Source organism: Pelophylax lessonae (genome assembly GCF_965119305.1).
Source record: "Pelophylax lessonae genome assembly, chromosome: 6".
Taxonomy (NCBI): domain Eukaryota; kingdom Metazoa; phylum Chordata; class Amphibia; order Anura; family Ranidae; genus Pelophylax; species Pelophylax lessonae.
The window spans coordinates 54,210,176-54,223,259 of NC_138773.1; the positions used below are offsets into that span (position 1 = coordinate 54,210,176).

The 13,084-nt window shown below is 41.7% G+C and overlaps 2 protein-coding genes across 3 annotated transcripts in view; one reads left to right on the forward strand and one right to left on the reverse strand.

Annotated features, from left to right (window-relative positions):
- The window catches only part of SLC5A10 (solute carrier family 5 member 10), a 273,294-nt gene that overhangs the window by 88,833 nt on the left and 171,377 nt on the right, over window positions 1–13,084 (forward strand). Inside the window, exon 9 of the mRNA XM_082260605.1 lies at window positions 3,382–3,517. Within this exon, the coding sequence (XP_082116731.1) occupies window positions 3,382–3,517 (136 nt within the window). The remainder of the gene's footprint in view (window positions 1–3,381; window positions 3,518–13,084) is intronic.
- The window catches only part of FAM83G (family with sequence similarity 83 member G), an 88,660-nt gene continuing 75,807 nt past the window's right edge, over window positions 232–13,084 (reverse strand). The window contains exons 4-6 of one of the 2 annotated variants that reach the window (XM_082260603.1): window positions 9,009–10,659; window positions 4,624–4,677; window positions 232–639 (exon numbers count right to left, since the gene is read on the reverse strand). In XM_082260603.1, coding sequence (XP_082116729.1) covers window positions 259–639; window positions 4,624–4,677; window positions 9,009–10,659 — 2,086 coding nt within the window. In that variant the 3' untranslated portion in view covers window positions 232–258. The remainder of the gene's footprint in view (window positions 640–4,623; window positions 4,678–9,008; window positions 10,660–13,084) is intronic. The other variant, XM_082260604.1, reaches the window with a different exon arrangement.

The following is a 13,084-nucleotide window of genomic DNA, read 5'->3' on the forward strand; positions in this document are numbered from 1 at the left end:
GCACAGAAGGTTGACATGAAAATCCCTCATAAAACTCCTGCACACCTCACCAAGCATTTACAAGTTTCAGGCAGTCCATGGTCAGCCCAGTCATGGCATTTTCCCAGAACTTATAAGGCCATGGTAATGGCCACTTGTGATTCGGGAACGGTCCTTCATACATTCATATAATGTACTCTTCAGTGACCGTGTTTGTAGGTTAACCTTTGTCCCTTCACACAAGACTGAAGAATAGGCAAGTCTATAAACGTAGCTCTTTTACAGGTCCTTGTGCCCTGGTGGGCCATGACTTCTCCTCCGAGAGTCCAAGCTGGTTGTCCCTAGCTTGCTCTTGAGGTGTTTGGCTTGAGAGAGCTTAGAAAAAGGAATTCCGAATGGAGTTGATGCAGTATCGGGGGGCACAGGGCTCTGAGACAGCGGGCTGGTGTAACCTCTGCCATAGTCCTTGGTGCTCCACAATCCAGGTCTTGGCGCAGGCCCTTCAGACTTTCTGTGGACCTGGCGATATGCGCTGGGGCCGTCCATGCCTACTTCCCTTTTGCCTCTGCCCTTGCCTACATTCCGGGCACCATGCTGTGATGAGAATCGGTCATATCCTGCTGTGGGCCCGTTGGAAGTGTACTGGAAAAGGTTGTTCTCCTTGAGGAGCAGAAACAGAAGAAAAGCGTGTTAGTACAACAAGCAGCAGGCCATATTAGTCAGTTAGGGGCGCAGATGTAAAACCCAACACACACATGCTTTAAAGACATAGCACAGGCAAACGATAAGAAAGAATACAATAGCAAGGGACAATAGGAAGTGACTTCTAAAGAATTGTTTGTGTGTAAGATGACCACATTATATTATTCCATTATAAATTTTAGTAAGCCTCCAAACTTTAGCAATTCATTGTAGTTTTCATGGAATTCCTATACCAGGTACTCGTGAATTCCCCTGTTCCTGTTTAAGGACACTTCTCTTTTCAGGTGAAAATGTCTGCAGCAGGAAATACAAACTGAGCTCCCATGATGCAGTGGGAACATTCCTAGCTCTGCTCTTGCATAAGCTTCACCGTTAAATAGATATATGAAAAGCATGTACATCAAGCCCTGGAAATCAGCTAATTTTTTGGTTTATCATAGCAAAGATCATTTATAATAGAGCTTTTTTTTTAAATTTTTTTTTTCTTTTGCAATTTTAACAGCTCTGCATTTCAAAAAACCCCCTTGATGTCTTAGCTCTGCTATAAAGTGTACCTATCATAGCGTGAAAAGAGAAAAAAAAGAAAAGAAAAAAAAGACGCAGCTCCACCTGGGGCCATATATATCAGCAGATTCTACGCTTCACATACACACGTAAAGTCAAACTCAAGTACTTTGGGTGTAAATTCTTTGAAGGCTCTTCTGTTAGCCCTGCCAGCAAGAACCTGAGTTCTGTGTAGAAATGACACATATGCCTAAGTGAATAAGCCCTTAAAGTGAGCATCATATTCTATCACTAGGGGGCAGCGCTGGCCCATGGCAGAGAATTATCCGATGACAATGCAGGTGTGATTTAAAAAGCTGCGGTGTAAATTGAATAAAACCGACAGGAAACAGGTCAATGGCCTTGTGCAGAAACCTTTTGTCAGTTTATCATGCACTGCACCTGCTTGCTGAACCCCATTTTTTGGGGTATTTAGTAGGACTGTCCGATTTGCCAGCAACAACCAATACAATGCTCCTTTGCATTTTTCCAGGTGGTGGATGGGAACGAGTTTTCAAAAAGTTATGATGCAGCTCTCATCTAGTGCACCCTGTTAGGCTCTTTTCACACAGGGCTGGTCCATTCCCATTGTTCATCTTTTGATGGAGGACAAAGGGACCCATGTATACCCTATGGGTAGCCAGATGTGATCAGATGTGTATCCGCCTATCGCCTAGATCCAATCAGGTGTTAAAAAACAGACCTGGACACAGGATTCTTCCACTCGGTCCGATTAACCTAAATGGATTGCTGTAGGCGGTTATAAGAGGGATGCAGGTTTGCTTACATCCAGCCACCCATAGGGATATTTTTTATCAGTGTATGTATGTATGTATGTATGTATGTATGTATGTATGTATGTATGTATGTGTATATATATATATATATATATATAATCTCATTAACAGACTTTTGGAAAGCCCATGTAAATAAGGGGCCCTAGGGCTCATTCCTACTGGCAATGACATACATGCATTTAGAGGTTATTTCTGAACACAAAAGAAAAAAAAAATGAACGTAATGATTTTAAATGGTATTATTCACAATGCGCATCTGCTGGCATTTAGGCACTTTCATGTTATCTGTGGTTATAGAAAATAGAATACTGTGTGTTCAGGGTCAGAGCAGATACTCTAAATGCAACTACATTTAGGCCTCATTCACACAGGGTGTATTAAAAACGTATGCACGTGGAGTCCATGTTTACCTGCACAGGTGTTCCGTGTTTTCCTGTGCACACAGTCTCAATGTCAATTGGGCCCAGCAGTTGCACAGATACAGTAGCTGCTCCTAATTGGACATTCTTGTAGGTGCATGGTCCTGAACGCACAAAGAGTTAGTTTTGGGCCGTGCATCTGCACGGATGTCAGATTGGGAGCAGTGTCCCTGCAGCTGCTGCATCCCAACTACCATCAATGGGACTGCTTGCACAATAGTGCACTAACACCCATAACTTGCGTTGCAAAAATGCATGCAAAACCACATTGTCAAAGAGAAAAGTCCAATGTTTTAACAAAATCTTACAATGGGGACACACCTGTTTCCTATGCAGACTTAGGCCTCATGCACACCGGACGTTTTTACAGCTGCTGTTTTTGGCGTCAGACATTTTTTTCTGCAGGCAGTAAACTCCCTAGCATGTTATCTTATATGTCCATGCACACACAGGCTGCTGTTAGCAGTCTTTGGCAGGGGTGTTTTTTGGCTGGAAAAACCCCCCAGAACTAGCGGGTTTTAAGAGGCGTTTTTTAGCTGGAAAAATGCTCTAACTCAGATAAAAGCTGAAAAACGCAGCTATTCAGCGTTTGAGCCATATGTGGAGTTCAGTTTTGCTTAAAAAAAAAAAAAAAACCCGCTACAGCAAAAAAAAAATGTAAAAAATGCTACTGCAAAAATGCTGAAAAACTCACTCTACAGCCACAGGTTTCTACAGCGAACGCTACTGGCTTGTTTAGAACGTCCAGTGTGCATGAGGCTTTTATCTTACTTCCACTTGTGTCTCTGGTACAGGAAGTCAGGGGAAGCCTTCTTAATGGGAACGCAGTGGGAGTTTTTTGGGATCCCAGTTAGGATAGATCTACAACTGAGCCATTCTTTTTAAAATACATAGGGTATGAGACTTTCACTGCAATAAAACGATCTATTCTCATTTATCAGGTCATTGTACAAAGGTCCCTGTCCGCCAAGAACCTGAGCCATGCCAAGGCCGGATCCATCCTTGCCAGCTACCTCAAAATGCTGCCAATGATCTTCATCATCATGCCAGGGATGATTAGCAGGGCTCTGTACCCAGGTAAGAAGTCCAATTGAAATAGAAGAAACTTGCATTTTATTTAATTTGATGTTCATACGACTGAGTGCCTCCCTCTCAAGTGTGAACTGTTACCAGAGTGGCTGCCATTCTTTACATTGGACATTAGTAGATATACAGTATATTGCATATACTAATAGCCAGTATGTCCATTAACTGGCAACCATGAAATAGGATTGAAGTACAAAACCCCAACCTTGTTCCACCGTCAGATTTAAAGTGCTGTCCTTGCTGTATATGGGTGATTAAAGTATACTTAAATCTACTCACACTGACATCTAACAAATAGGTATAAGAAGAATACTGCAAAGGATTCCCACTAAATTTCTAACATGGGAAAGAGAGTGCTCCTAACGTGAAGATGCTTCCTTGCCACCCCCCCATATGATTTCAGAAAAAAAAAAAAAAATTCTTCATGCTCAACAGAAACATTGCCATGCATAAAACAGTCACCATGTGCAAAACATTATCATGAAAACAAAAACTACTACAACACAGCATTGTTTAAAAAAAAAAATGTTGTGCAGCCCAAAGCAATTGAAATTGATGATTGGTGCCTAAAATAAACAGAAAAATGAAGGTTCAGACAAACAAGAGTTTCAGAGTTAGAGTTATTAGATCTCTATATTATAAATGAAAGAGGTTAAATAAAGAGATTAGGACGTAAAAAAAAAAAATTCTGCAAGGCTCAGTGTTGTGGCCATTTAATTTGGCGCTAAATAATTTATCATTAAAATTACCATCGCAGTGTTTGCAGATGGCAGAATGCAGGGTAACAAAATTTACATAAGCGATCTTTAACGTACCAGCTGAGCTAAAAATATTGGATGATTGGGCATTACCCTAGCAAAGGTGCAATGGGGAAAACTTCCAAACCAATCAAGTAGGGGGCTTTAAACATGCATGCAGCATACAGCCTGAGGATGGGGAGGCGGAATCTGACTTGCAGATTCCATAACAGCATGCAGTGGCGGCAATCTGCAACTTCTGTAGCTAGCAAAATATTGTCTGGCATAAAAAAAAAAAAAAAAAAAAAGGAGCGCAGACTCCAGATAAAATAATTCTGCTCCTTTACACAACCACCTCACCTGGAATATACTATACGGTTTTGGCCGCCAGTTGACAAAAAGGATGCCCTGGAACTGGAAAGAACGTAGAGAAGGATAGTGTAGTTTAATGAAGGGGAATAGAGGACCCAGAAAAGGCTGCTTGACCTAAATTTATTCACACCCAATGAGTGATTCTTAACATATACACAGTCTAAATTCAGAGCTATACAATGTACATTAAATGTACGGTACTCAATAAAATACAAGGGTGGTGGTACTTGCAGCAAGAGAAGTTAAATTTTCAGGTCAGAAAACAGTTTGCTGTTGCAAGGTTAGCTGGCTTTACATACCCCTGCTTCAAGGATTGCGGCTTTAAGACCTTGCCTGGACCGTATACACTGTATACAATAAAATTCCAGTAAAATGAAACCGCCTCACTCCCTTGTCTTGCTTGACTGTAAGTTTATTGTATAGCTGCACAGACAGGCACAGGTGAACAGAAATGAAAAAATAAACTGACGCCTTTCGCACAAAGTGCTTAACTGTAAGGATAAACTGCAAAAAGCGTACTGGTTTCTTCTTTTATGTCAGTTGTCTGCTGCATAATTTACAATAAAGTTACAGTAAAGCAAGACAAACAAGAGAATGAAGCAGTTTCAATTCACTGGAATTCAGCTCAAAAGTGGTTAATTTAAGACAGGGCTTGACAAATTTGCTTGAAATCTACGAGCCAGATCAAGCTCTCAACATCTTCAACCTTTTCTCCAAGCAGTGAGACCAGACAGGGGAAACCCTCAGCACCGCCAGTGACTGCTCCTTGCAGCGCAGCCACCTCAATTACCGGCCGGCGCGGCATCTTAGTCGGCGCAACCGCGAGCCGCATGGGGACAACAGATATTCCAACCTGCAAAAACTCGTTTCAGGGAGGTGGCAAACTCATTTCAGTGATTTGAAGTGGTCATGGTGGTAGGAGTCAGAAACACTGCACATGCTGGGATATTTACAATTATGTGCTGGGGGCTAGTTGCACCCCTAGCACATGTGACTTACTGCTGGCGGGAACTGCTGGTGGGGAGTGCGAGGATCAGCGCTGGAGGAAGCTTGCAGAGCTGATGCTTCCTGTATTTCTCGGTCTCCTCACAGGCAGAGTGCATTTGATATCACTCCGCCTGTGACAGGACGGAGCCGGAACTATATAGGAAGCATGGGCTCAGTTCTGACAGCTGACACAGACATCCGGGATATCACGCAGCACTTGCGGTGTTCAGGGAGCCGCAACCCGCATGCGGGAGACTCCCGCACCTCGTGAGAAACTTAGGATGCCTAAAACAAGACACCTGCCGCAGTGTAGCCCAGGCGCCAGGCCACCAATTCTAGTCACCAATGCCTGGGGTTTGTCGAGCTCAGATTTAAGAGCTGTAAACTGAAATGTTCTTCAGCATGGCTTTTCAGCAAAGCTACTGTTATCACCAAATTCTCTATGAATTCTTACTCAATATCCACTAGAGGGTGTAGATAAAAAAAAAAGGTGCTAAATCCTGTACCCTCTTGGTCGATTATGCATTTGAATATATGAAGAAGTAATTCTTGCACCGGTGAGAAAAGTAGCTTGACCATAAAAGTCATAATTTGGTGGGTCAAACTTCAAACTACCTGTTATTTAAGGTAAAATTGACCATGGTTTTTACACATCAGCAAAAACAAGTTACTAATGAGAGCTCAGCTCTAGTGCAGACACCTTCAGAACTTTACAAGAGCAGTGAAGGAAGCCCAAAAACCCTCGGATGTCCCAATCTACAAAACTTCAACACATTCATGTAGTGTTGAGGGATGGCCTAAAGCCTCGCACACACGCAATGATTGTTGGCCGACCGATCGGCCGTCTTTTGTCCAGTGTTGTTGTGTTGGTTAAAATGTGCTCTAGACTGCACACAAATTTTTTCGGCCAACAACAACCAACTTCAGAAGTGATGTCATGTGTTGGTTAACTTTCCGTGTGTTTTTTCTTCTCTGAGCATGCCCAGTCTTGCTCGTCTGATTTTTGTCTGCCGAAATCTGTACTGACTGACGAACAATTGGCCGTTCTGTTGACGGCCAACAAAAATTTTATAGCATGCACACCAGATTTTTTTCGGCCGAAAAGTCGCAGTCGGTTGTCGGAAGCATCATACTAACAAGCCGACAATCGGCCGATCGGACGTTGGCCGAAAATTCACGGCCAACAATTGTTGCGTGTGTACGAGCCTTTACACTCCTTCCTATTGGCCAATGATGCTACTAGTTTTAGTGATTCATCATTAGATACAGTAATAAGGAAAAGAGGAAAGGGACATTTAACATTACTAATAGGTGTTCAAGCTTGTAGATTAGGATTGCCCAGGTTTAGGGTGTATCAAGAGTTGTCTGCAATCTACATTGACTTCAGTAAGGTTTGTTTGCGGACGTGTGTTTCAATAGACATATTTTGGATATATTCTTTCCACTCTAGTCAGCAAAGAAATTCTTAACATAAATATCCCCAAACCTTTCTTTATAATACCAACACTGCAAGAGGAACCACCATTTAAGAGAGAAACATGCAAAAACAAGCATATACAAGTAATTTGACAGATACCAATGACATTGTACAGAGGTACAAGAATTACTGTGCCATGGTAAACAATTCTAATCAGAACACCATGTACAGGCCGAGAAGCAGGGCAGGGATTCAAATCAAGTAACGTTGCAGCCCAAATAACAGCAGACTCCCCAAAGTTGGAACACTAATATCTTGAATTCAGCTTAAGGATACACTCCAGTTAATAAGAATGTTCTACTTTTTTTGACACGCTTGCTAGAAATTGGCTACCTGCAGACTGGCCCTAGTTTTATACTGCATTTGTCCTGTACATGAGGTGGAATTGCTTGCTCAACCCCTATGCCTGATGGTATCTAATTACTAAAAGGGCTAAAATCTGAGCAAAAATAGGGCTGTTGTATTGTCTGTATCTATATCTGTCATTGTAAGACTAGGGCACTGACTCCTCAAGTTGCAATAACACACAGGCATGCTAAAATTCAGTTAAGGCATGCTCAAGTGACATATATGAATATTCGCAAAGAGGTCACTTTAGCATGCCTTCATTGCACTTTATTTAAACAAAATTGCTGTTTGATGAATCAGAGGATCTGGGGATTTACTGACTGTCGGCACAGTGGTGTAGTGGTTAGCACTTTCACCTAGCAGCAAGAGGGTCACTGGTTTGAGCCCCAACCACAACACTACCTGCCTGGAGTTTGCATGTTCTCCCTGTGCCTGCGTGGGTTTCCTCCGGGTACTCCGGTTTCCTCCCACACTCCAAAGACATGCTGGTAGGTTAATTGGATCCTGTATAAAATTGGCCCTACTGTGTATGTACGTGAGTTAGGGACCTTAGATTGTAAGCTCCTTGAGGGCAGGGACTGATGTGAATGTGCAATGTATATTTAAAGCGCTGCGTAAATTGACAGCGCTATAGAAGTACCTGAAATAATAATAAGTCACTTTGTAAGCCAGTTTAGAATCATACCTGTAATACTGGCCAAAGTCACAAAACACATGCCCCACCTTGGTTCTTTACCTCTTTCCTCCACCAGTCAGACCTTGAGTGGGGACTCCTTTACAAACCTCCCGCCAATTAGATATTGTACCCAGGCAGCAAATATTATGCCAATATTTGTGAAAGCTATTCTGTTTACTTTGGGTGTCACAGCCCATGTTCAAAACCCCCTTGCTTCCAACGCAATCTGCAAAAGTAGTGCCAACTCTAAAAAGCAGCAGGTTTGTGGTGGCAGTCAACGAATGCTGTAGTTTTGCTTGCTCTTAGGTAGTGAGGTAAAACAGCTGATTGGTTGAAGATGTGAGTGGGACACCCCTAACATCTAGTAGCAGTAGCAAGCGTGGAGGTAATCTGTGAAAGTAAACATTTTCTTAAAAAGTGTAAATAATACTTTTGGAATAAAATCAGCAGAAACAGATTTTGTATTAGTCTTGGTCCATCAAAATGGAAATCTTTGGTTCTGCTTAAAAGTATTTCAAATGCTCTTTGTCTTTTCTTATATAACCTCTTTAATATACCAGTTTCTTATCTTGCAATATAAATGTATGGCGCTGAATAGCCAAATATTCCAAAAGCAGCACCTATTTTGTGTTTGCTTAAGCATGTCACAAGACAAAAAGTACCCTGACCAGTAGAGCCCCGGGTATCTGACCTTTATCAATAAAGCAATAGTAATGACATACTTTTCTTGTCAAACTGGTCTACAAAGACTGAAATATAAAACTCAACAGCAAAAAATGTTCAAGTATCCAACTTAGTTTGCACTAAAGTCAAGCAATTTGATTTTAGAATTGTTATTCACTTGTCACATTGGTCTGTGGGAAGATTGTTGACATCTATACACACCTGAGGAGTTTCCAAAGAGAAAGTCCGCTCTTTCCCTTGCAATGGTTGGCTGGATGATAGAACACGTTTCAGCTCCTCTTCCAGTGTGTTCCTTCTCTTTCCATTTTCCACTGATCTCGAATCCATCAAGGTTTGAGAGATGAGGGGGCTAACAAAGCTCCCTCTGCTGATGTGACTGTCACTCAGTTTTCGCTGTAAGGATGGACGCTCTCCATTGGGGATGCGATCAGAACTCCTCCTTTGTAAGCTTGTAGATGGGTAGTATTCCTCAGACATTGAAGAGGCATTGGACTGGGGTAAAGAACCAGAACCACTGGAGGAATACTCTCCAGCAAACGGCTGGAGCAGATTAGACTCTTCGTCTTGATCACTGGGAGCCGGTTTGTTTTCAATGAGAATGTCAATTTGTTCAGAGTCTCTTTCTTCAACCCCATTGACGAACGGTGCAGGGATTTCTTCTATCGGTGTCTCTATTCTACCCGATTTAGCATTAAGGGCGTTTTTCATGCTGATGAAGTCTGTTACAGGCACAGTTCTTGGTTTTGGCACTGGGGGTGGCTTGTGGGACACAAGGTGATGATTATCTGCTAGTGCTGCAATTCCTTCAACAGGTTTTTGTAAGCAAATTATATCCTGGCTCTCCTGGCCTGCTGAATCCTTACTAGGCTGTTCTACACTAATATTCTCAGTATTTGAGAGAGACTCCTCTAGACTAATCAGATTGGATATAGTAGTCTCAAGGTCACTAACCACAGGTTTCTGATCTAGGCTTGCCTGTCTGGACCCATACCCCAGGTCTTGGTTGCTCTGTTTTGATGGATTATCCTTGCTTTGCGGAGATTCCTCGCCGTGGCTTGCCTGTCTAGATAGATTAGGCTTGCTAGAGCTAGGACCTGTGTCCTGTTCTTGGCTGGCCTGTCTGGAAACATTGATGTAACCAGACACAACTTGGTCTTGGTTGGTCTGTCTGGATGGGTTTGCCATAGGACTATGTTGGTGTTCTTGGTTGTAGCTAGATTGCCTGGATGGCTTACTGTTATCATGATCATGCTCTGAGTTCTCTTGTTTTTGCCTTTCTAGCTCTTTGGCCTGTTGCATATACTGGGCTGTAGCTTGGGAAGTGTCACAAATCTTGATTCGGTTCATCTGAGAGAGTTGGGCATTCCTAATGTTGGGATCAATGATATTGATGTATCCTAAGATCTCATTTCCAGGCTCTGGCTCTGGCTCTACCCATGTGGGCAGATAGTCAAACATGTTGGCTCGCTCCATGCCTTGCAAAGCTGGGTGAATCTGGGGCTCATCCACCGGGTGTTCATGGGCAGCTGCTCGTGGCTTGATGGCTATTTTCTTGACTGCATCAATTTCTTTTTTAGTGTCTTTGCCTGCTTCACTGGCACTCTTGACGCTCACCAGAGCATATTTAGGATTAATCATTTTCCTGGCTATTGCTTCTGAAGGGCCTGCTGGCAATGCAGCTGGCTGTATTACTGGTTCAGGCTCTGGCTCATTATCCATCTGAACATTCTTAAGGCTGATCCCCTTAGACAGCAGGTAGAGTTCCTGGAACTGTCGATCAAAGGTTTCTACAACTTGGCCAGACAAAACAGTGAGTAGGTTTCGGTCAATCCTTGCTGCCGACCAGGTGAAGCTATAGAAAGAAATAAAGTTAAATACACATTAGTGACCTTTATGTTTTTACCAAGCAGATACGGTCACTAAAAAGTCAACAAAAAAAAAATCAACAGAAGCAAATGTTTGAGTTTGAGAAAAGCAGGTCTATAGGCTTGCTAAAGAGGTCTATTGCCTATTTTATACACTGGCAACTTTCAAGGTCAATGATGGTATAAGCCTATTTGTTGCATATCCCTAAATCCCCAATACTGTTCCAAAGGATACTGAACAACAAAGACTTTGCTTTCTGAACACTTTTTGTGTTCAGTTTGAAGGGATCCATCATAATTAGGGCTGCAACTAATGATTATTTTCATAATTGATTAGTTGGCCCAGATACTGTTTAAATTAAAAATCTCAAAAAAAATTGTGCTGTATATAATATATGAGAATTTATTCTTGAATATCTATATGCAATGGTAAATATAAATAACCAGATTAATGGTTAAGAAACAAAATTTCTAATCCACTCTGAGAATAACAGAGAAGATAAGAACACAAATGATACCTACAAAAACAGCAAATAATCACTACTAGAAGGGGTTAATTTATACTGTGAAACAGTGAAGGTAATAATATATTATTACAGGATATTTTAAATGGGAGTCAGGAATTAAGCTACATGAAAGGTGGAGGGGGGGATACAAATATTTGATAATGAAGTAGTACTAAAAAGGCAGAGACTTTTTTGCATGGATATATTCATTTTAAATATAAAAAGGGACAATACTGGCAAACTTTTACTTTAAATTTAATTGTAATGCCTTATATTGTAGTACTTTCAGTCTATTAGCCTCCAGCTTCTCTAGGTTCAGGTGCTGATCTTCCCTGCACAGAGCCCTTACAGTGACTATAAACGTTTGATTTTTTTTTTTTCTTTTAACACAACATGTTATACTTGCCTGCTCTGTGCAATGGTTTAGCACAGAGCAGCCCTGATCCTCCTCTTCTGGGGTCCCCCACCGACACGTCTGGCTCTTTCTGCCTTTAGAGTGCCCCAGTTGCTATGGGGGGGAGGTACCTGTGCGTGCTCGATCTCTAGCCGTACTGTGTGCTTCTGTTGACACACACACAGTGTGTGGCTTGGCCCCATCCCCTGCTCCCACCTCACAGGCAGCGATTGACAACAGCAGGTGCCAATGGCTCCTTCTGCTGCATCAGAGTCCTGTGAGGAGGGAGAGAGAGCAGCACTGCTGATCTCAGGTGCAGCACTAGATTGAGATCTGGATCAGGTAAGTATACAGGGGAAGTTGGTCACAGAAGGCTTTTTACCTAATGCATTAAAATGTTAAAAAAAAAAAAAATCAGCTTTTAGATTCACTTTAAATCACTTCCTTCTCCTGCCCAGGATTACGTCTCATGAGGCATTGCTCCTCACACATTCACAGGTTCTCAGGCACCCACTGACATGTGTGGACGGTGTACCAAGCTGTATGTGTGCTACACTGTATTTCCTGATATATAAACAAATAATGCATTCTGTATGCAGGCCAATTAATCGGCTGACCATCTAATCAATTATGAAAATAGTTGACAACTATTTTTATAATTATGTCAATTAGTTGTTTCAGCCGTAATTATAATCACCAAAAGTTTTAAAGGAAGCAAAATTTTAGAAAACATTTGTTGTCCAGTGTTGCCATTGATCCATAAAAATAGTTATACGATCCCAATTCTAAAAAAGTTGGGACATTGTGTAAAGTCTGTATAAAAACCCATATTTTATTCACAAAAGAAAATGTATCAAATGTTTAAACTGAGAAAATGTACAGTTTTAAGAAAAAAAATAAAGGTAATTAGGGAGTCAGTGTCTCTCAGAAGTAAAGATGGCAGAGGTTCACCAATCTGTGATAAGCCGCATCTAAAATTTCAGAATATTAATCCTTAAAATTGCAAAGACTTTAATCATCATCATCCTCATCATCTACAGTACAAAATATCATCAGAAGATTGAGAATCTGAAGAAATCTCTGTACACAAGGGACAAGGTCAAAACGCATAATTGAGTGCCTGTGTTCTTCAGGCCCTCAGACGGCACTGCATAAAAAACATGCATGATTCTGTGATCAACATCGCTGCACCGGCTCAGGAATACTTCCAAAAATCCACTGTCTGATTTTTGCTATGCCATCCAAAAATGCAAGTTAAAACTCTATCATGCAAAGAAGAGGCCATATCTAAACATGATTCAGAAATGCTGCTGTCTTCTCTGGGTCAAAGCTCATTTAAAATGGTCTGTTGCAACATGGAAAACTGTTCTGTGCTCAGATAAAGTGAAATTTGAATTTCTTTTTGGCAACCATGGGTACCATGTCCTCCAGAATAAAGAGGAGAGGGCCCTTCTGGCTTATCAGCACTCAGTTCAAAAGCCTGCATCTCTGATGGTATGGGGGTACATTAGC